The sequence below is a fragment of the Aulonocara sp. 'chitande type north' Nkhata Bay genome, linkage group LG5 (assembly GCF_057382095.1).
Source record: "Aulonocara sp. 'chitande type north' Nkhata Bay isolate Kocher_YH1m ecotype deep benthic linkage group LG5, A_spYH_male_GT1.1, whole genome shotgun sequence".
Lineage (NCBI taxonomy): Eukaryota > Metazoa > Chordata > Actinopteri > Cichliformes > Cichlidae > Aulonocara > Aulonocara sp. 'chitande type north' Nkhata Bay.
The window spans coordinates 41,301,726-41,321,733 of NC_141348.1; the positions used below are offsets into that span (position 1 = coordinate 41,301,726).

Sequence of the window (20,008 nt, forward strand, 5' to 3'; positions counted from 1 at the left end):
ATAAGACTCTGGCTCATCAAACCCTTTGCTTCTTTAACAAGCAGATCAAGGGGTTTTAGGAAGAAGCAAACGATGCCTAAAAATGAAACAATTCATCTGTTAAACGTCAGCTCGCTTCCTTCCATTATCTTTCCAAGTAACACCAGCTTTTTTTTATTAGTGAGAGTGACACTTGCTTTATTAGGGGTACTTGTTCAGTTTAATGTTGCCTCAGTGTGTGTGTGTGTGTGTGTAATAATTAGTCACTTCCACATCACCAGATTTGGCTCATCAAAGTGCCTAATGCGTGACAATCCGCTTAAGCACGCACGCACATACAGCCTCTTTTTAACTACCATGGCAACCAGGATGACATCTAATGGATTCTGAGAGTTTTAGTTTTCATTAATGAGATCAGAAGCTTTTGGATTACATGAAAATCAAAGTTACTCACTCTGACTCACAAAAGTGAGTTTATACTGTTTCTAATAAGAGGACAAAAATAAACCCTTGTTTAGTTTTCTGTGATCCCATTGCTCAACCATCCGATCATCCATCCATTTCTTACGTCTATCCCAGCTTTCACAGGGCCAGAGAAAAATAAAACTGTGGTCATACATGAGTTCATGTCTTTTATGCCTTTCACTGGTTTTCCATCAGTGTTTTGGAAATTTTGGAGGGTGTTCAGTGTAAAACATGAGAAGGGCAGTATAGGTCTGAGATCTGTTCCCCAGCAGTGTGTCGATTTTTTTTTTTTTTTAATTTAATTTCAGTGTATCTAAAAGCTGCAGAGGTGCAGGGCATGCTGTTTAGCTTAGCATAAATACAAGTAATCAAGCTTCTTCTTCAAGCTAGTAATTAGGCTTCTTTAAGCTTGTTCAGAGCTTATTACTCTGGGTTTTTGTTGCTCTAATAATCACAACATAGCATGTTAATAAGAAAGGTAGTTTTTTTTTAAAAGTATAGTTACATTTTTTTTAAAACTCTGTTTTCACTCTTAATGCTATTAAGCTAAGCTACGGTCCTGCTTCAAGCTCTGTATTTAATTTAGCTCACAGAATTAATACATTTCTCTAAATTGATTGTGTTGTACTTGCACAATAAAACTGGCTATTTTTATTGGTAATACAATTTACTAATTTTATTTCTTACACCAATCCGTCATAATGCAGAGTCAGGTTAGATGCTGGTGAAATACTCTAAAGTATGGATATCATGTTTTACATAATTTATTTTCTATAAATGTAATACCTAAAAAAAAACTATTTAAAAGACTCATATCACTAATGGGTCCGAGTTAAAAATAAACTTGAAAATGATCGTAAGATTTAATGTTCCGTTTTTGACTTTTTTAAATTTATCAGCCAGTGCGCAAGCCGACCACAGACCATGAATATTTATGTCACATAAACAAAACAAGATGCTTTATTTCTTCTTCGAGAAGAGTTACAATCAAACATTAAAGACAAACCCATCTCATCTGCACCCCTTACTTACTGTCCTGTTCATCTTTATGTTAACAAGCACAAATACTCAAGAACATTATGGGCAACATTTCCATGAAAAACAAAATCTATTCCAGACAAGTAGTTATATTATAGCTTTTACAAAATATACATGCGTTGTGTTTTCGTTTTTCCCTCCTATTTAAAATAACTACAGAAATAATGTTTTATTTCTCAGAGTGTTACCGCCACCTGGTGTTATATAAGTGAATTGCAGCTTTTACACATCCTTGGTTTTTGTCTGTACATCACTGGGTGATCTCTGCATAATGATCAAATTAAGCGGTCTGTCAGGTTTACCTCAATTTATTTATTTATTTTTATTTACAACCTTTAAACAGTGCAGCCAATCCAACGAAATCAATAAATAAAACACCGAACAATGACCAACAGAAAATTTGGGAACATCAGAAAAAGGACATGCAGCTAGTATAAGATTGTCCAGCAATACCTAAAAAAATCAAGCTGACCCTTCATGCTTTACATCCACTTCATCAACCCAGATTAGATCCAAAGAGAGTTTGTCTGGTTCTGATACACATTATGTTCGCGCTGCTTTGTTCATGTAAAAAATAACAACAAAGGTTTTTCCCTGTCTTCATGTTGCTTCAGTGCAGGAGGGCTGTTTACTTGTCCACCGGTGTCCAACAGATGTTTCAGGGGAGTATGATCTAATTTGCAGTAGCCTTGCGTTTGTAACCAGTGGCACACCATCTGCCACCTTTACAATAAGGCACTTGTACGCAATTAGAAGTGTCAGTAATGAAGTGAAAGGAGTGTCATACTGGTACGAGTGGCGTACATTAACAAGAACAGTGTGACAAGCAGGTTAATGCAGTCCAACAAAAAAAAAAAGATGTTACCTGGTGAAACATCTTTACATTACAACTCATGAGAAAAATATGGCGGCATCACTCAGACGTCACATTGTAACTAATTCACTCATTCGTAGCAGTTTAGGTTTTAAATTGAGGCTACAGTAAGTTTTCATACTTATTCGATTTTTTTACACTGTTATGTCATCATAAGACATCCATAAAAAAACTACCAGAAATTTTCATAAACAGATGAAGAGCACACGATACCTTAAATATTGCTTTTTTTTTTTAATCTGACACATGTGACAACAGTGCTCTGGTCGTGGCTACGGCATGTTATAGGTTGTATTGTGGTTTCTTGTTCTTATTCAAGTTACTCAGGCAATTGAACAAAGCCCTACAAAAGCTATCAATGAACTTTTTAAATGGCTTCTTGAGCCAACCCAGAGTAATCGTCGAGCCCAGAAGACAACACATTCATCGAAACACGAACATCCACCCACCCAGTGCTTTAACCAGTACTAAAAAAAGTCCTTTATATATAGAAAAATGCATTTTCTTTTCATTGCCCATATGAATCTTCAGTCTTACAGTATTTAAGGCAAAAAGTAGTCTTTGTCATGGGCACTGGCTTCTTTACTATAATGTCCAGTATATCTGTGTGTGTCTGTTAGGATCTGCATGTGGTGCTTATGCATGTCTTTGATTTTCAGTCCTTCTTTCTGATGTCAGACAGTGAAGCAGCAGTGAGGGCTGGGGAACGTACTCAGCAGCTCGACTGGTTTTAATGTTGTCGTAGGCCTTCAGTACAATACTATGATATTGATTTAGACTAAATAAGCTATGTAAGGCCTTCAGTAGGCTACAGTATTGAGAAAACGCATCAGTATGTAAGCAATGATGAAGTGAGGTGTGCACAACGTTTCGTGATCCCAGTCTCTGTGCACTTTTTTAGTCAGTTAATTCAACAGCAAAGACATAATGAGTGTTGCACTTTTTTTAAACTTTTTTTTTAAGTCAGGGCATCAAAGCAGGTTACGAGGTCCCGTCGCTCCAGTGTGTGGCCCATTCCTTTTTTTGGACGCCTCCTGACTTCTCAGTCTGAAACTGAGGCCGGTCCTCGCGAGGAATCTTGACCGCGTGGTACTGAGGCAGTTTGTCCTTGTAGTGCGCCCGTCGGAAGAAGCCACACTATTGACCCAGGGAGGAAAGTGGGTCGGAGTGCACACAGAAGAAGGGAAAGATGGATGGAGGAGGCAGAAGGGAAGGAAAAAGAATTAACCAGTGCCACTTTTAAGGGACTGTGGTAACTACAGTTGTTAAACTGTGTTTGAGGAGGTGCTGTGTTACTCAATAGCATGCCTTCTAAGAAAAGTATCCACTCTTATTCATTGCGTTTAGGTAAAGCTTTATAGTGCGTCTCACAGATAGGAAGGCAAAGTGATTACCTGATTACCAGCTGCAAATAAAGTGACTTTTTAATAAAAAATAAATTTAAAACAGCACACCAACCAAAAAGCACACTCTCATGCTCAACATTTATAACCTTGCACCAGCCTGAAGTGTCTGCGATTAACACACCAACACACTGAAGTACCGCTAAGCAGATTTACACTCATTAAAAGGAACAAAGACATCCACTGATCCTAACGACAAGTTCAGTCTGGCACCTGGAAAAGTTGATCAGTTATTGAATGCATGTCAAATCGTTAATAGATTTTTAGGAAGAGGGGACCGCGTAGAAATGAACAGTCTTCTGAGAATGATGCCAGAATGAACAAGTGCAGATAACTGAAAAGTAAGAGGCACAAAACACAGCACAGCAGGCATGTTAAAGCCTTGAAGGAGAGATGGCTGGATGGTGTTCAACAGGCACAGATTAGGTGACTAGAAAACAAAGGTTTTAAATTATTTTACAGAACAAAACACCGAAAACAGTTTCAGTGAACCAACAACTGAGACTAGCAAAGTAGCTGCTCATGGGAGACATTAATATTAAAGGTTGTTGTTAAAATAGGAGACATTTAGGCTAATACCTAGCATTAGGCTATATGTGCAACTAGCCACCTATGTAGAGATAGCAGATATGTGTTTCTATAATAAGGTATGATGATTTCATACATTTTAGGGGAATTAAATACAATGAAAATAGCTTTTTTAAAGTTTGGGATCAAATCATGAATGTAGGCAACACAGTTCATATATGCTAACTGGCCACTTTACTGGGTACACCTGTACAGATGCTTGTCAGTTGAAAAGTCTTATTAGTCGCTCACATGGCAAGATCTCCGTATATTTAGGCTGACAGAAATGGCCAAGATGACCTGCTGACATCTATGTCTTTCATGAACTGATGATTTGCTGGGATTTTTCTACACAACCATCTCCAGGGTTTACAGAGACAGTATCCAGTGTCCTGCCTTGTTGGCAGAGGAGAATTTCCAGCATCTTTTGAGCTGATGCAAGGCAAAATTCAAATAACCCCTTGTTGCATGCAAGGTATTCAGGATAGCATCTCTGAATGCACAATGCACTGAACCTTGAAGTAGTTGAACTCAAGCAGCAAAAGGCCACATTGGCTGCTGCTGTCAGCTAGGAACAGGAAACTGAGACTGCATTTCACACGGGCTCATCAAAACTGGGCAACAGAAGATTGGAAAAACTGATGAGTCTCAATTTCTGCTGCAACATTCAGATGGTGGAGTCAGGCGACCAAGACAGATGACCAAGTGTAGCCATAATCTGATGGCTGCTTCCAGCAGGATAATGTTCCATGTAACTCAAATAATCTGAAACTGGTTTCTTGAACCTAACAATGAGTTGCCTCAACAAGCAACAATCACCAGATCCCTTTGGGGTGTAATGAAATGGGAAATTAGCATCATGCGTTTATAGCTGACAAAGTGTGTGATGCTATCACGTAAAAATGGACCAAATTCTCTGCGGAACGTTTCCAGGACCTTTTTGAATCTGTGTCACCTCTGAAGGCGAAAGTGAGTGCAACTAGTGAGGTGTACCAAATAAAGTGGTTGCTTAGTATAAATGTTTTACCTATTTAATGAAGGTTTAATTTAAAAATGAACAGACACATAAAATATAACCCAGATAAATAATTTTATACCCCCTTATGGAGCTAATAACCTCTTATTTTAATTCTCAATCTGCCTGCAAACATTGTCCTGTAAAAATGAGTGATGGCAGAAACTAGAAGCCACCTTTTGTCTATATTGAAGAATAAAGTAGGAAAATGCTAAGAATCTGGTAAATCTGTCTTTTTTTTTTGTCATTATAATGTTTTTCTTTCTACTAATATAAACAGGAACAAAGGTAAAGAAGGCTTTACAAGAGATCAGTTCTCTTGTATCTCATGTGTCACTGCTATGATGCCACCTGAGATCATCTGAGCCTACATTTGCTGTCATGCTGTAATGAACACCACCGGCCTTCGAGTGAATTGAGGAACAAAGACGACTGCAGGTGAAGATTTTTACCGCTTGGAGTGAGAGGAGGAGGGGAGAGCAGGCCAGAGGGGGATATACTTTATATTATTGTTCTGTCGCCTGCTTCTCCGCCTCCGAGGGTTGGACCCCCAAATGGGCACGGTAGTACTCCGTCTCATAATGATGGCGTCGCTCACTGCGTTTGAAGAACCCACACTGGGGCGGGGTAGTGGGGAAAACACAGATATATAACAGAGGGGATTCCCCGATAGAGGTGAGGAGGAAAGAAAAGGGAACAAAACACAGATTGGAGCGTCACACAGAGGACAAACATGAGGACAGAAGAGGAAAGGCACAGGTGAGAGTGAGCTGGAAGGAATAAAACATTTGCAGGACAGATCAGAGCAAGGCAGACCAATAACGGACGGCCCAGAGTGAAGGCAACTGCAGTGACATCAAAGCAACGTCACTCAGGATCCTGCAGCTGTTGAACTTTGATGGAAAGGAAAAGAGTACTTGAGGACTAGTTAACTTACTTTACTAAAATATTCCAGTTTATTGTGACTCTTCTTCCGCATTTCAGGTGGAACTATTACTGCTTTAAATCCACTGCTGTGCAAATGAACCCTGTAAGTCTGTAACTGTATCCGACGTGTTTTTGGACCTCTATATCATCAATTTTTAAATTGTAAAAGTAATTTTTGAGCAATGAACTGCAAAAAATGATACATTAAGAATATCATACTCATGTGTTATGCAAACAATAAGTCATAAATGCATAAATGCAAATTGACTGTACAAATATATATAATTTCATTTTTTGTGCATCTAAATCTTCATGGTTTTGGCTTCAGGGTTAACATCTTATATGACCTGCAATCCATCTTAGAAAAGTGCTCACTTGCTAGTTAGCTAGCACTACTTTAAACAAATACAGAATAAGAATTTTCTCTAATAAATTGTGTAAATTGTTAAATTATGAATTATTAAGAATTATTATTTTTAGTATTACAAAGAAAGTGTTTTTACTCAGTTGCCACCAGAGATGTAATCCGATTACTTTTTTCAAGTAACGAGTAAAGTAAGGGATTGCTATTGCAAAAACGGTAATTAGATTACCGTTACTTTCCCGTAGGAACGCTGCGTTACTGCGTTACTAAAACCGTGATTCTTTTGCGAGAATGTCTCATGACAGTGACGTAAGCAAGTGAAACGTTGGTGACAACAGCTGTGTGCAGATCAACAATGGATCACATATCGAGTACGGAGAGAGTATGAGCGTGCAGCGTTTAAAGCGTGGAAGTACTGACCTTACTTTAAGTTTGATTCCATAAAAAGTCACAAAAACATTAGTGTCCGTTGTGCGTGGGAAGAAAACTTCTTTTTACAAGCACCAAGTGCTCTACCACGTGATGGGAAACTCACAGAGAAACTCGCGGATTCTTCCGCTGACCGCTGCGGCACACCTGCACCAGGGTAAACCTCCGCCTGCCCTACTCCTGCTTTACAGGTGAAAATAGAGCAATAGGACCGCTAGTCTTTGACTTTATTTATTTTCTGCTGTGTTTTACTTGCATCTATTTGAAAGACTGAGTGTAAACACAAAAAATATTTTATTTTATGTGCTGGAATGTGCAGAAAATAGGTTTAAATAGGTTTAAAACAAATTTCTTCCAGTCAGAGAATGTTGCAGATAATTAAATGTTTGCTTGATGCATAAAGTTAAAAGATTAAAACTAATAAAACAAGTTTTAAAAAGAGACTTTTCCATTTGATTACATTTTGTATGATGGATTATGCAGCAAAAGTAGAATTGGGCTGAAAGATCTATCGCTTTATCACCTCTTCAGGTTGTAAATCGTGTTTTTAAAAAGTAACTAAGTAACTAAGTAATTAATTACCTTTGAAAATAAGTAATCAGTAAAGTAACTGGATTACTTTTTGGGGGAAGTAATCAGTAATTAGTTACTGATTACTTTTTTCAAGTAACTTGACCAACACTGGTTGCCACCCAAAAGTAAATTGTCAATTTTTAATGTATTTTCTTCTATTTTCTTCTTTGACATCATTTTTCACATAAAACATTACTATATAAACATTTATATGTAAACCTGTCTTATTTTCCTGTTTGATTTTTTTTTTTATCTTTCCACTACTGTTAATGATAAAGACCTACAGTTGAATAAAAAGACAAAAAACACAGTGAAAAAGTAAAGACAGACCATTTGAGATCTGATGGATTACCTTCCATAGCATGAGGACCAGCAGTGCCAGCAGCAGGACACCTGCCAGGATGGCAATGAGGATGATCCACCAGGGGATCCAGTACTGGTCAGTAACACCGTGCTCGGGATAGATCATCACTGAAACCTGATAAGGAAGAAAAGATATTCAGCTCAAAGCTTGAAGCAATGCACAAACAGCAATTTAACAGTAAAAATGTTTATTTTTTAAATGAATGTGTGTGAAGTACCAGTGCAGCAGCATCCTTAAGGACCAGATGTTTGATGCTGGACTTCACAGTGATGTTGGCTCTGACCAGCAGCTCCAGAGCACTGACTGCTGGGAAGTCCTAAGAGACAGACAGAAACAAAGCCAGTAGCAAGTTTGTGTTTAAAACAAGGAAAACTGCACAGAGAAGCATTAAAATTTTAGCCAAAGCAACATAATGTTTGCTCCACTAATTACATCATATAAACTATTCACACAGTTTAATAAAACTGGTGTTTGAGCCAAAACTATGAAATAGTGAGATTTAAAGAGAAAACAAACTAGACTCTATTTCCTTTAGGTGCTTTGCTGATCCCTTATTTCCTAAGGGATCATTACATGATTAAAGGAGTCCGTCCAGATGCAAACATCATTTATCCAGGCTTGTGACCTCTTGTTCTCCTCGTCCCAAGGAGGAGATACAAACAAGGCAAATTTAATGACAAATTCAATTTCAAAATTGTAAATAAATTTCTACTAAAAAAGAGTTTCCAGTCAATTTTATTGATGTTTGATGGAAAAGCAAACTAACATATTCACATATTCTTACTCTTTGATCTCAGTGAATATTGAAAATTGAAAGTTCATTTGACTTGGTCGCCAGACATCGTCTGTAACATACGAGCTTCCTGACATCAGTCGTCACTGTGTAAATGCGTTTGCTGCAGTTATCGCTCACTCGCTGCTCGCTGCAGCAGCTGTGACAGTTGGACTGAAGCTGAGCTTGAGAGTAATATTCAGAAAGGTGCTGATGTAATATTACCTCTATGAAACTGCTGTTCCACAGTCTGGCGTGGATTTTAAGCACAGCCTGACCGGAGAAGCTGTGGAGAGGACACTGGAACAGCACACAGCGTGCTGACCCCAGCAGGCAATCCTAGAAAACAAAGTCACACCTGAATGTAAACTGCTGTGGAAATGAAAGAGGACTACGTGTTCACATTTTAAAACTGTTGAGTTGTTTGAGTGCATTGGCAGGAAATCAATAACCCACGTTCTGGTCTTTTCCCTGGCTCTCTGCTTCTTGTCCTTCTTACCAGTTTGAGCGACTTGCGTCTGTCTGAAGCTGCCACAGCAGGCGTGGTCTGTCCCACGCTGCCTTTAGTCATGATCTGACCTTCCTCCTCAGGGTGGGAGCGGCGTTTTCGCCCAACCTGCTGAAATAGATGCATTTATATGCATGTTTCAACAAAAGGTTCAAAAAGGTTTTGTCAAAATACAAAGAGACAGCATATAATATATTATAAAGGATTTTTTTCATTAACCTCTCTCCTAAAACAGTGTAAAACACAGAAAAAGAGAAGATTAAATGAACTGCTAACATACGTCATTCAGCACTGACTTCTGGACTGAGTGACTGAGTCCTTATCTTATTCCTATTATTTCTGTCACTTGCTGTTAAAACATGGACTTGTGAGCCTTTTTCCAATGAAATAAATTGCTCTTCAAAAATATTGTTTGCCCTGAAAAATTTAAAAAAAAAATTTTGAGAAAAAATGCAACTGAAATATTATTTATTATTATTTATTCAGGGAAACATGACTAGTACAAAATAATTGTATACCAATCAAGTACCTTTCATTTGACCAGATTCCATTAAATGTAATGCTTTATATTTTACTTATGTAACAATATATCATGAAAAATTAACATGTACTCAAATTAGTTAAAGTCAGCATATATATTTTTGTGTGTATGTGTAAACAAATGAGCCAGTTCAAAGTCGGCAGTGACTTGCTCCGCCTACCCCGTGACTGCCCAGCTCTGCAGGTGAGGAGCCCTGTAGCTTCAGAGGATTCAGAGCTGATGTAGGGCTGCACTGTGTTTCCGGGTGGCCTTGAAACGTCAAGCTGGCAGGATACAGGAGCCATTTCTCATTGGCCAGCTCATAGGGCCACATAATGTTGAGGAAGGCAGAGCCAAGTGTCTGGAGAGCTTGACCGGGATTAGCAACCTGACAGAGGGAAAAAAAAGAAGCTTACATTTAATAAAGTATGTTCATAGACGTTTCTGTCTTGGGTCCTTTTTTTTTTTTTGCTATTATGAAAAGATAAAATAAACAAGACGGACTGAGAGAAGGCAAACCTCTCTGGGCAGTATTTACTTTTAAGGAGATAGTATTGTATTTTGTAAATATTCATTTTGAGTTCTCTCTTGTTTTTAAAGGTACATTAAGAAGTTGCAGTGCAGTAAAAGCAAGTCCAATGAGCATGCTTTTGTTATTGGCCCCACTGAAACCTATTTTAATATACTTATAATATACTTTTTTCTTCTTCTTTTTTACATGTAGGTGGCAAAACAGCATCCCAGATAGCCACAAACTCTTTTCTCACCACAAACTCAAAATCCACAGCGCTGCCGATGTCGTCCAGACTGCTCATAGCACTCTCACCCCTCACTGCACCGCTGAAGAACAGCTTGTCGGGATTGACGCGCCTAATACAGAAAGTACAGTGACCATCAGTGTGTCAGAAGGCTGGAAACACAAAACTTAACATTACTATCATTACATCACTGTCTATTTCCTCACTATTCAACCACTTTTACTGATGAGCAAAGCATTCATAATTGAATTTAAAAACCTTTTAATAAATGAGCTAAATATTATTAAAATACATGTGGTTTCATTTTAAATTTTCACACTTCCAAAGGTCATTCTCTGGTTAGAGAGGTATAAAGTGAGCACATTTCCACTTGTTTATAATGGTGCAGGCATAAACACATGAAGCCCTGGTTTTAAATCTTGAACCTCAGTGTGGAAAAAAAACACAGCTTCAGCGAAGAGTTGGAACAAGCTGATCAAATTTATGTGACAGATAATGTGGAATGAAATGATTTTACCAACCATAAAGCATGTGAGGGTGTTTTAGTAGACCTACATAAAGCAGCTTTACTGCCACAGACTCCTTTATAGACTGAAGGTGTTACTCACCCACTGACAGACAGAGGGAGCTCTATCACAACTTTAGCGTAAGCTGTCACAGGGACCAAGTCAGGCTGTTCGCTGATGCTGAGGACAAAACGATGAAAGAACTCAGATGAAAGTCAAAACATAAAAAGTAAGAATGTGATCTTTGTGGTCACATATCAGGGAAAATGTGGAAAACTTACGTTTTCAGTGAGAGCTCAGCTGTCAGCTCGGTGGTCTCAATAGTGATGTTAGCTGTGCTCAGACTGATGGAAAATTTCAGCTGAGGGAAAAACATGAGAATAAAGTTTTTTAAAATATGTTTTTGCTTCTTTTGTTGAGTTTAACAATAAACACACAGTTTTGTCTTACTTTAGAGTTTCGTTTGACGGGGTTTCCCAGGTCGCATTCAACCTGGGAGCCATTCTGGTTTGCTTGACATCTCATCTGCAGTCAGATCAGACAAATACTATCAGAGGAACACGTCATCAACTCAAAAACGATAGTCTGAAACTATATTTAGCAGATCTCACACCTGCTCTGGGATCCTGGAGCCGGCGTATGACAGTGTGTTTGGCAGGGAGATAATAAGCTGAGCAGCATGAGCATCATCGCCATCCTCCTCGGGGTAAAGAGGGTCAGAGGGCATGTTAGTGACGGTGATGTCCAGCACCACCAGCCGCTGATCTGAGAGAGAAAACACCTGCACATCGTCCTCATCTCTGTAAGACGGCAAAGGAGGCAAAAAAGACAAAACATTTTTAAAGAGAGGCATTTCAACATAGTCTGAAGGTTGAGCAGAAATAAGCTGAGTAAGCAATCTTAAGATAATTGTAGATTTTTTGTGGTAGGCCTGTAAACTGTAAACTCTTTATTCCAATATGACACTTTGCCTATGCATTCATCTGCAGTGACAGCTACAGAGGAGCTTTTGGGAGATTAGTTAGAAAAGCTTGAACCGTTTCAACTTAACATTACTTCTGTGTAAGATTTATAGTTATTTATTTAATAAAAAAAAATTAAAACAATAACAAATAAGATATGATACCATACTGAAGATTTGCCATTAATCATCACTATCATCTCAGTCAGACAACAAAAAACTGTTGGGGTGTCGGGCTGCACAGCAGATACTTACTTTGGCAGAGGGATGAAGAGGTCAGAGTTCAGGGGTCGAGTACCAAACTGGTAACTTAGCTTCAGGTTGCTCTGGCAGATTTTGTCATTGCCGCATCCTTCTCGCAGAAAGTTCACCTTCAGGGATTAAAAAAGACAAATATTAGGCTGAGATCAGGAATTCAAGAGGTTTTATAGTTTTAAACTTTTGTGGGTTTTTATAATCTTATGCCAAAGAAATTGGTCAATCATTTGATTAACGCTGACAACTCATTTTATGCTTTAAATGATTTATCAGTTCACTAAATACTGCACTGGGTGCATTGCTGTATGCTACAAAAGTGTATATGCAGTTGCAAAGGTAAGTAAGAGATAAGCTTAATGAGGAGCCTGTCGTTGAGTTGAGTTGAAAAAGTTTAAAAGCAGCCCAAGTTGAAGAACAGGTTTAAATGCTCTGTTTTGAGTTTATTTTATGTGTCACAGATTTGGCTTAAATGATCCTTGCTGAGTCTAAATTAATGAAGCAACACAATGTTGATGGAAAGCATTGCATAAAGCTTTGGCTTGTTTATGTAGTAAATTATGAGCAGCAGGAGCTCATAAAAATTAAATCATCCTTAGAAATACTTCTTTTCCTATTTTGCTGCAGACCTCAGAGTGGAGCGTATTGGAAGGGGAGACATTGAGTATTGGCGGCAGCTTCTCCAGCCTTTTTGCAGAGTGTCTGCGTGGCGGCACGGGCTTGATAGTGTGGGTTATGACCAAAGAGATGGGACGCAGTTTGTCACGGATGTTCTCCTGCACAGAGGGAAAATGTAAAATTAAACTTCTGGCCAAAGTTACAGCAGAAAAGAATGAAATAGTTAATTAAAGAAATGTCTATTCAACTCAGCGTCCTTTTCATACTGGGATACTCCATACAAATCTGCCTTCCACAGTAAAAGAAAGAAACACATCCATGAAATTAAATTACTGACATGCAGCTGGAAGACAGCGTTGGTGCACACAGCGTGACGCTGCCGATTTAGCTGCACTTCTTCTGTCTGTGTGTACTCCGGCTCCAGTAAACTGCGGCCCAGGAAGGTAACGCGATGCGGGAGGCCCACCTTCCTGCGCTCTGTGTCTGCTTCAAAGCGCACTACGAGGGCTTGAATGGAGTAAAATGGGGGAGCACATAGAGGGAGACAGATGGGTTGAAATACAGAAATGTCAGGACACACACACCGAAAGAGCACTTAAAGAACCCACCGGGGACAGAAGATATACTAAACCCATCTGAGGAGGTACAGTATTACACAGCTGTGATTTAATCATAATAAGATCTAATGTTACCTCACAGATAAGGTTACTTTCTACCGTAAATAGAAATGACTCCTGTCACTGGGGGGAGTGATGCAAAGCCCCGCGAGAGCAAAAGACAGAAACAGTCGTGGAAGCCGATGTGTGACTTACTAATGTGTGGAGAGTAGTGAGTTGGGTACGCTACGAAGGTGAAGCAAGCCTTGACCTCCACACTAAAAACAGAAAACCACGAAGAGGAAAAAAGACATGATCTTTAGGAGCTTCAGGACTATAGAAGAACTTTAAATGTTTTTATTATCAGTTTGTTTGGTTAAGTTATCCTATAAGTTTAGTGCATTATGAGTGAGTGAGTACCAGACTCCATCTCTGTCTTTGCAGTTGGACTGCTCCAAATCTATTTGTGGAGGATCAATAGTTATGTCTCTCTTCACATGGATGACAGGACGAGATCTTGAGGACAAAAAAAGAAAACTTTTAATAAATTATTGATAATATGTTTTCATCCCTTAGATAAATGCACTGTCATCAAAATGTTTTCGGAGGTGTTCAACCAAAATCTTTCCTCACCTGAAGAGAACCACTGAATCGTTCAGCGAGCCCACTGCCACATCTGGGTAGTGATTGTTGTCGATATCCAAACCCCCTGAGATAGAATATCCAAAACGTCTCACATCAAAGTCCCGGCCATCCAGCACCTAATGGGATGAAGAACACTCAGTTTTATCCATGCCATCTCTTTCTCTCATTCACTCCTTCTGATTTTGACCTTTAATATTTCTTTGCAGTCGCTCATATCCAAAGCAAACTTACCTGAGCAGGTTTTGTCTCAATTCCAGATTTTGAGCCTCTATAGATAAAAACTTTTCCATCTCCATCAAATGGTGCTCCCACAGCAATATCTGTATAGATGTCAGACAAACTGGTTTCCAACACTACATTCTTATTGTAATGGTTTAAACCATAAACCACAGTTTGATATAGAAGACTTTCAACACATTAAACTGTTTCACTGCTGGAACCATTTAATGTTTTCCCTTATTTTCTAATATTTATATTCTGTTATACATCTATTATATCCTGATGAATGCTCATATTAAACATGACCATCATCATCCAGTCAGTGACTTATATTTACCATCACTCACAGTCGTTGGGTTTTCCATTCAGCGAGTCAAACAGCAGAAGTTACCTTTTAAGATTAAAACATTCTGAGTCAATAAAAAAGTTTTTCTTGTACCTCCATATCCGTCCTGGTCCAGATCTCCAACGTTGCTGACTGTCATCCCAAACATGGAGTCGTATGTCCCGTTGAGGCGGATGGGCCGAGCCTGATCATCCCAGTGACCAAACGGGTTTAGATACACATAAACAGCTCCACCAATCTCTGCTTTACGGTCAAAAAAGTTAGGAGCTCCAACAATCAGGTCCGTCCAGCTAGCAAACAGAGGCGGAAAAGTAGAAATGAACACTTCCTTGAACAAGTCTCTTCTAATCTACATTCACAGTTGCCCTTGAATATGCATTTTATGCATTTTACACAGGAAAATGCTGTTGCAGGATTTAGGTGTTAAAAATATGATCTTGTGTTTATAACTTTAAGATGAATTTGACATTTTTGTGTAGAACATGACTGTGCATTCCCATTTTCTCTCTTTTGGCTCTCAGCGAAGGCGGTCGCACTTTTCTCCTTTCCTGCCCTTATCTTCGCTGCTTAGCTTCTTATGTCCTTGTCTTGTGTTTTTACTTACTTTTCCCTGGAACACTCTCTCACAGTCTCTAAAACCTAAACTGGTCTCTGAATGCAATTCATGCGGAGACCCCTTCGGCACCAGTTGCGGCCTCAAGGCTGGAGCTGAACAAAACACCCTCATAACGACTGTGTTTAGACTGATCCCCCCTCCCTTTCCAAACGCCTTCGATGCTTGTGCCCCACCGGGGAAGATGGCAGTCGACTGGACCAGCGCAGACATGCTGCAGGACCGGATGCGCCGTCTACACCGGCTCTCTCTCACCCTTTACCCGCCCCTGTTGCTTGTCTTGTGTTTCTATGGTGTATTGATAGTCATGTGCTTTTTGTGCTGAGGTGTTTTTTCTGTTATCAAACTGTTCTCCCACTAGGAGCTCAGTCTGAGTGGAGTTTTTTTCTCCTCCTCTTACCTCATGTTATGTATTTTCGTTGTTTTTTTCCTATCAGCCTAATTCTCTGACATGTCTGCCCAATGTGATGTTTGTGTGAAGTTGGTCAGAAGGTTCCTTTGTAAGTGTGCATACGCCATTAGCGTGCTGCCTGCTGTAACCCTAATTTCCTTCGGGATTAATAAAGTATTCTGATTTTGATTCTAATTCTGATTTCTATGGGTTATATGATTTTGTGATGGTCATCCTGACTGACTTCCTATTTAGCCTTTGCTCACCCATCACTGTTGAGATCTGTGGTGGCAACTGAATATCCGAATGAAGAGGCCAGCTCCTCCCCCCAGAAGATGTGCTGTGGCACCAACCGGTACACATTGTCTTTCTTCAGCAGCACCACCGCCCCGGTGTGATTGGCTCGGGGAGCACCGGCCACGAAGGTTAGCTCTCCGAGAGTCATTATTCCCATGGCAGAGTCAACAGAAAACCCTAGAAGATGAGGAAGAAAAGAAAAGCAGAGGAGGAAGGAAAGAAGGAAGTGTTATGGGTTAATATCGACCGTGGGGTTCAGAGGATCACCTCCTCTGAGTGTGCCATGTTCTGCTCATCTTCTTACTAATGAAATGTGGGCCTTAAGTGACTATTGATTTTGTGCCTAACTCATGATGGGTGTAAATGTCCTGTGTGCTGTGCGTGTGAAAGGCTGTGTGTCTAGTGGAAGCAAAAAGGCTGGTTGTGATAGTAACATGAGATGTATTGACGTTGGCCTAATGTCTCCTGAGATTCATGATACCAAAGCTCTGCACTGGTTGCCTCTGGTGAAGGCGGAGTGTAAACATGGTGGGTGGACGTTAAGCAGATTTATCGCCTGAAGCATCTCCTCTTCTCTGTGAGTGTGCTTTGTGAAAAGATAATCTGCATGTGTGTGGAGGAATTTGAGGATGCGCATGCATGTAAATCAGGTAAAGCAATTCAGCGTGTATATAGAGGAGGAAGGATGTTTGCATCATGTGCGGAATATTTCTGATCAAGCTGTGAAAAATGACACAAAACATATGAAACATTTTTCCTGAACGCAGGCATTTTCTACATGCACTCGCTATGCTAGACTAAAAAGCAGGCAGCTGGTGCAAAAAGTGAGGACAATCTGTCTCCATCGGGACATGAAGGACATTTGTTAGTCCTGAGTAAACATGCAGAGGGAGACAAGACAGAGACAAACAGTGAGCAGCTCCAGGGTGGCAGGTGGGGAATGCAGCACTGCAGCTTCTATAAAACCAGCAGATGTGGGAACAAGCTGCAACTTTTTCCTCACAGGCTTTTAGCTCACAAGCTTGCAACATGGTAGAAACTATAAAGCTAATTAAGGAATGAAAGGATAAGGAAAAAAGTTTTTGCAATGTTAATCTTAATAAATTGCTTAGTTTTTATTTGAGTTAGACTGTTAGACAGAAAAAAGAGACAATTTGGAGAGCACAATGGAATTTCCGATATTTATTTTTTTATTTCTTTATTTTAAATATTCTCTTACCTACCTGCTAAATATGTCCTAGCCATTGGTTTAGTCAGCAAATACTCGAGGTTGTACAGTGGGGCAAAAAAGTATTTAGTCAGCCACCGATTGTGCAAGTTCCCCCACTTAAAATGATGACAGAGGTCAGTAATTTGCACCAGAGGTGCACTTCAACTGTGAGAGACAGAATGTGAAAAAAAAATCCATGAATTCACATGGTAGGATTTGTAAAGAATTTATTTGTAAATCAGGGTGGAAAATAAGTATTTGGTCACCTCAAACAAGGAAAATCTCTGGCTCTCACAGACCTGTAACGTCTTCTGTAAGAAGCTTCTCTGTCCCCCACTCGTTACCTGTATGAATGGCACCTGTTTGAACTCATCATCTGTATAAAAGACACCTGTCCACAGCCTCAAACAGTCAGACTCCAAACTCCGCCATGGCCAAGACCAAAGAGCTTTCGAAGGACACCAGGAAAAGTATTGTAGACCTGCACCAGACTGGGAAGAGTGAATCTACAATAGGCAAGCAGCTTGGTGTGAAAAAATCCACTGTGGGAGCAATCATCAGAAAATGGAAGACATACAAGACCACTGATAATCTCCCTCGATCTGGGGCTCCACGCAAGATCTCATCCCGTGGGGTCAAAATGATCATGAGAACGGTGAGCAAAGATCCCAGAACCACACGGGGGGACCTGGTGAATGACCTGCAGAGAGCTGGGACCAAAGTAACAAAGGTCACCATCAGTAACACACTACAACGGCAGGGAATCAAATCCCGCAGTGCCAGACGTGTTCCGCTGCTGAAGCCAGTGCATGTCCAGGCCCGTCTGAAGTTTGCCAGAGAGCACATGGATGATACAGCAGAGGATTGGGAGAATGTCATGTGGTCAGATGAAACCAAAGTAGAACTTTTTGGTATAAACTCAACTCGTCGTGTTTGGAGGAAGAAGAATACTGAGTTGCATCCCAAGAACACCATACCTACTGTGAAGCATGGGGGTGGAAACATCATGCTATGGGGCTGTTTTTCTGCCAAGGGGACAGGACGACTGATCCGTGTTAAGGACAGAATGAATGGGGCCATGTATCGTGAGATTTTGAGCCAAAACCTCCTTCCATCAGTGAGAACTTTGAAGATGAAACGAGGCTGGGTCTTCCAACATGACAATGATCCAAAACACACCGCCCGGGCAACAAAGGAGTGGCTCCGTAAGAAGCATTTGAAAGTCCTGGAGTGGCCTAGCCAGTCTCCAGACCTCAACCCCATAGAAAATCTGTGGCGGGAGTTGAAAGTCCGTGTTGCTCGGCGACAGCCCCAAAACATCACTGCTCTCGAGAAGATCTGCATGGAGGAATGGGCCAAAATACCAGCTACTGTGTGTGTGCAAACCTGGTAAAGACCTATAGTAAACGTTTGACCTCTGTTATTGCCAACAAAGGTTATGTTACAAAGTATTGAGTTGTATTTTTGTTATTGACCAAATACTTATTTTCCACCCTGATTTACGAATAAATTCTTTACAAATCCTACCATGTGGATTCATGCATTTTTTTTTCACATTCTGTCTCTCACAGTTGAAGTGTACCTCTGGTGCAAATTACTGACCTCTGTCATCATTTTAGGTGGGGGAACTTGCACAATCGGTGGCTGACTAAATACTTTTTTGCCCCACTGTATCTACTGATTAGTCTCCAATGATGTACTCCTTAGTGTCCTACTCTTACTATATATAATTTGTTATCCACATTTTATTTCATTTACGTTTATATTTTTCCTCCTTTGGACCAGAGAGACAGTAGCTGACAATAAAGGATGTTATTTTGTTTTATCTATAAAATAAAGGCGCTCACACCTCCTTTGAGTTGCAATAACTAACTGCTGTATGATGCAATATGAGTGTAAGTATTTTTTACACATACCACTTCTGCATTTGGCATAATTTTTGTTAAATAAATCACATGGTGTATTATGTCATGTGTGATGTTCATCTTAAGATGTATTTGCTATATTTTATTTATCATAACTCTTTTTGCCATGGCTATACATTTTAAGTAGAGTTTATTTCTTGACTAAAAGCTTCTTTAGACTAAAACTGAATTTACCTGATAAAGAGCCAAAGATGATACTTGTAAATGTTGATGCTTCTATGTACTCGTTGTTTCGACGCTGACTTTTCTAATTATGACTACTCTTCGGTTGCAGCCTCAGCATTAGTCCCTTTAGCTTGTAATGAAGAGATTCTATGTGTAATGTTGGATTTGGCCTTGATGGAGATAAAAACAAAGCTTTCTTTTCATTCAGCAGGCCGTCACTTCTTTAAATGAATACTTTTACTGTTCCTATTGGACACAATACAGTGATATTTCAGATCCAACAAAAGCTGCAAATTCCTACAACAGTCTCTGTCATTTTAGTAAGCATGCATAGGTGTGTCGTATCATCTGGTTAGGATCAATGGAAGCACGTGGGTTATAAATGAAGGCAAAAAGGTCATGTGGGAATTAGTGTTGTCAAGGAGACGGCTCAATACGGTGAGTAGGAGGGTAAGCAGGATTGGAGGAATGTGAATAAAGAGATTTATAGCAGATCCACACACTTAGAGGAAAAATAATGACCGGAAACCCAAAATAACAATGAATAGCTCCTGCTCAGCAGACTGTGGATCACTAACAACTGACACTAAATACTGAGAAATTCATCACAAAGCATCACATCATTATCTTGATAAAATGTATCTATTGTTTGAATGAAAATATCAGTGTGACAGTGCACCACTATTGATTCATTTGACCTTAGGC

The 20,008-nt window shown here is 39.7% G+C and overlaps 1 protein-coding gene across 3 annotated transcripts in view; it reads right to left on the reverse strand.

Annotated features, from left to right (window-relative positions):
* Positions 1 to 1,774: 1,774 nt before the first annotated feature.
* The window catches only part of LOC147331337 (integrin alpha-7-like), a 39,548-nt gene continuing 21,314 nt past the window's right edge, over positions 1,775 to 20,008 (reverse strand). Inside the window, exons 6-26 of one of the 3 annotated variants that reach the window (XR_015129183.1) lie at positions 15,973 to 16,180; positions 14,796 to 14,992; positions 14,369 to 14,457; positions 14,126 to 14,253; positions 13,913 to 14,008; positions 13,709 to 13,770; positions 13,234 to 13,403; positions 12,908 to 13,054; positions 12,279 to 12,394; positions 11,676 to 11,862; positions 11,513 to 11,587; positions 11,344 to 11,423; positions 11,165 to 11,242; positions 10,566 to 10,668; positions 9,980 to 10,186; positions 9,270 to 9,389; positions 8,996 to 9,109; positions 8,216 to 8,314; positions 7,987 to 8,112; positions 5,794 to 5,958; positions 3,359 to 3,493 (exon numbers count right to left, since the gene is read on the reverse strand). Coding sequence is in view for 2 of the 3 variants with exons in the window: in XM_086293626.1 (XP_086149752.1) it covers positions 3,338 to 3,493; positions 7,987 to 8,112; positions 8,216 to 8,314; positions 8,996 to 9,109; positions 9,270 to 9,389; positions 9,980 to 10,186; positions 10,566 to 10,668; positions 11,165 to 11,242; positions 11,344 to 11,423; positions 11,513 to 11,587; positions 11,676 to 11,862; positions 12,279 to 12,394; positions 12,908 to 13,054; positions 13,234 to 13,403; positions 13,709 to 13,770; positions 13,913 to 14,008; positions 14,126 to 14,253; positions 14,369 to 14,457; positions 14,796 to 14,992; positions 15,973 to 16,180 (2,558 nt within the window). In the remaining variant the exon portion in view is untranslated. Of the gene's footprint in view, positions 3,494 to 5,793; positions 5,959 to 7,986; positions 8,113 to 8,215; positions 8,315 to 8,995; positions 9,110 to 9,269; positions 9,390 to 9,979; positions 10,187 to 10,565; positions 10,669 to 11,164; positions 11,243 to 11,343; positions 11,424 to 11,512; positions 11,588 to 11,675; positions 11,863 to 12,278; positions 12,395 to 12,907; positions 13,055 to 13,233; positions 13,404 to 13,708; positions 13,771 to 13,912; positions 14,009 to 14,125; positions 14,254 to 14,368; positions 14,458 to 14,795; positions 14,993 to 15,972; positions 16,181 to 20,008 lie in introns of all 3 variants that reach the window. The other 2 variants (XM_086293627.1, XM_086293626.1) reach the window with 2 other exon arrangements.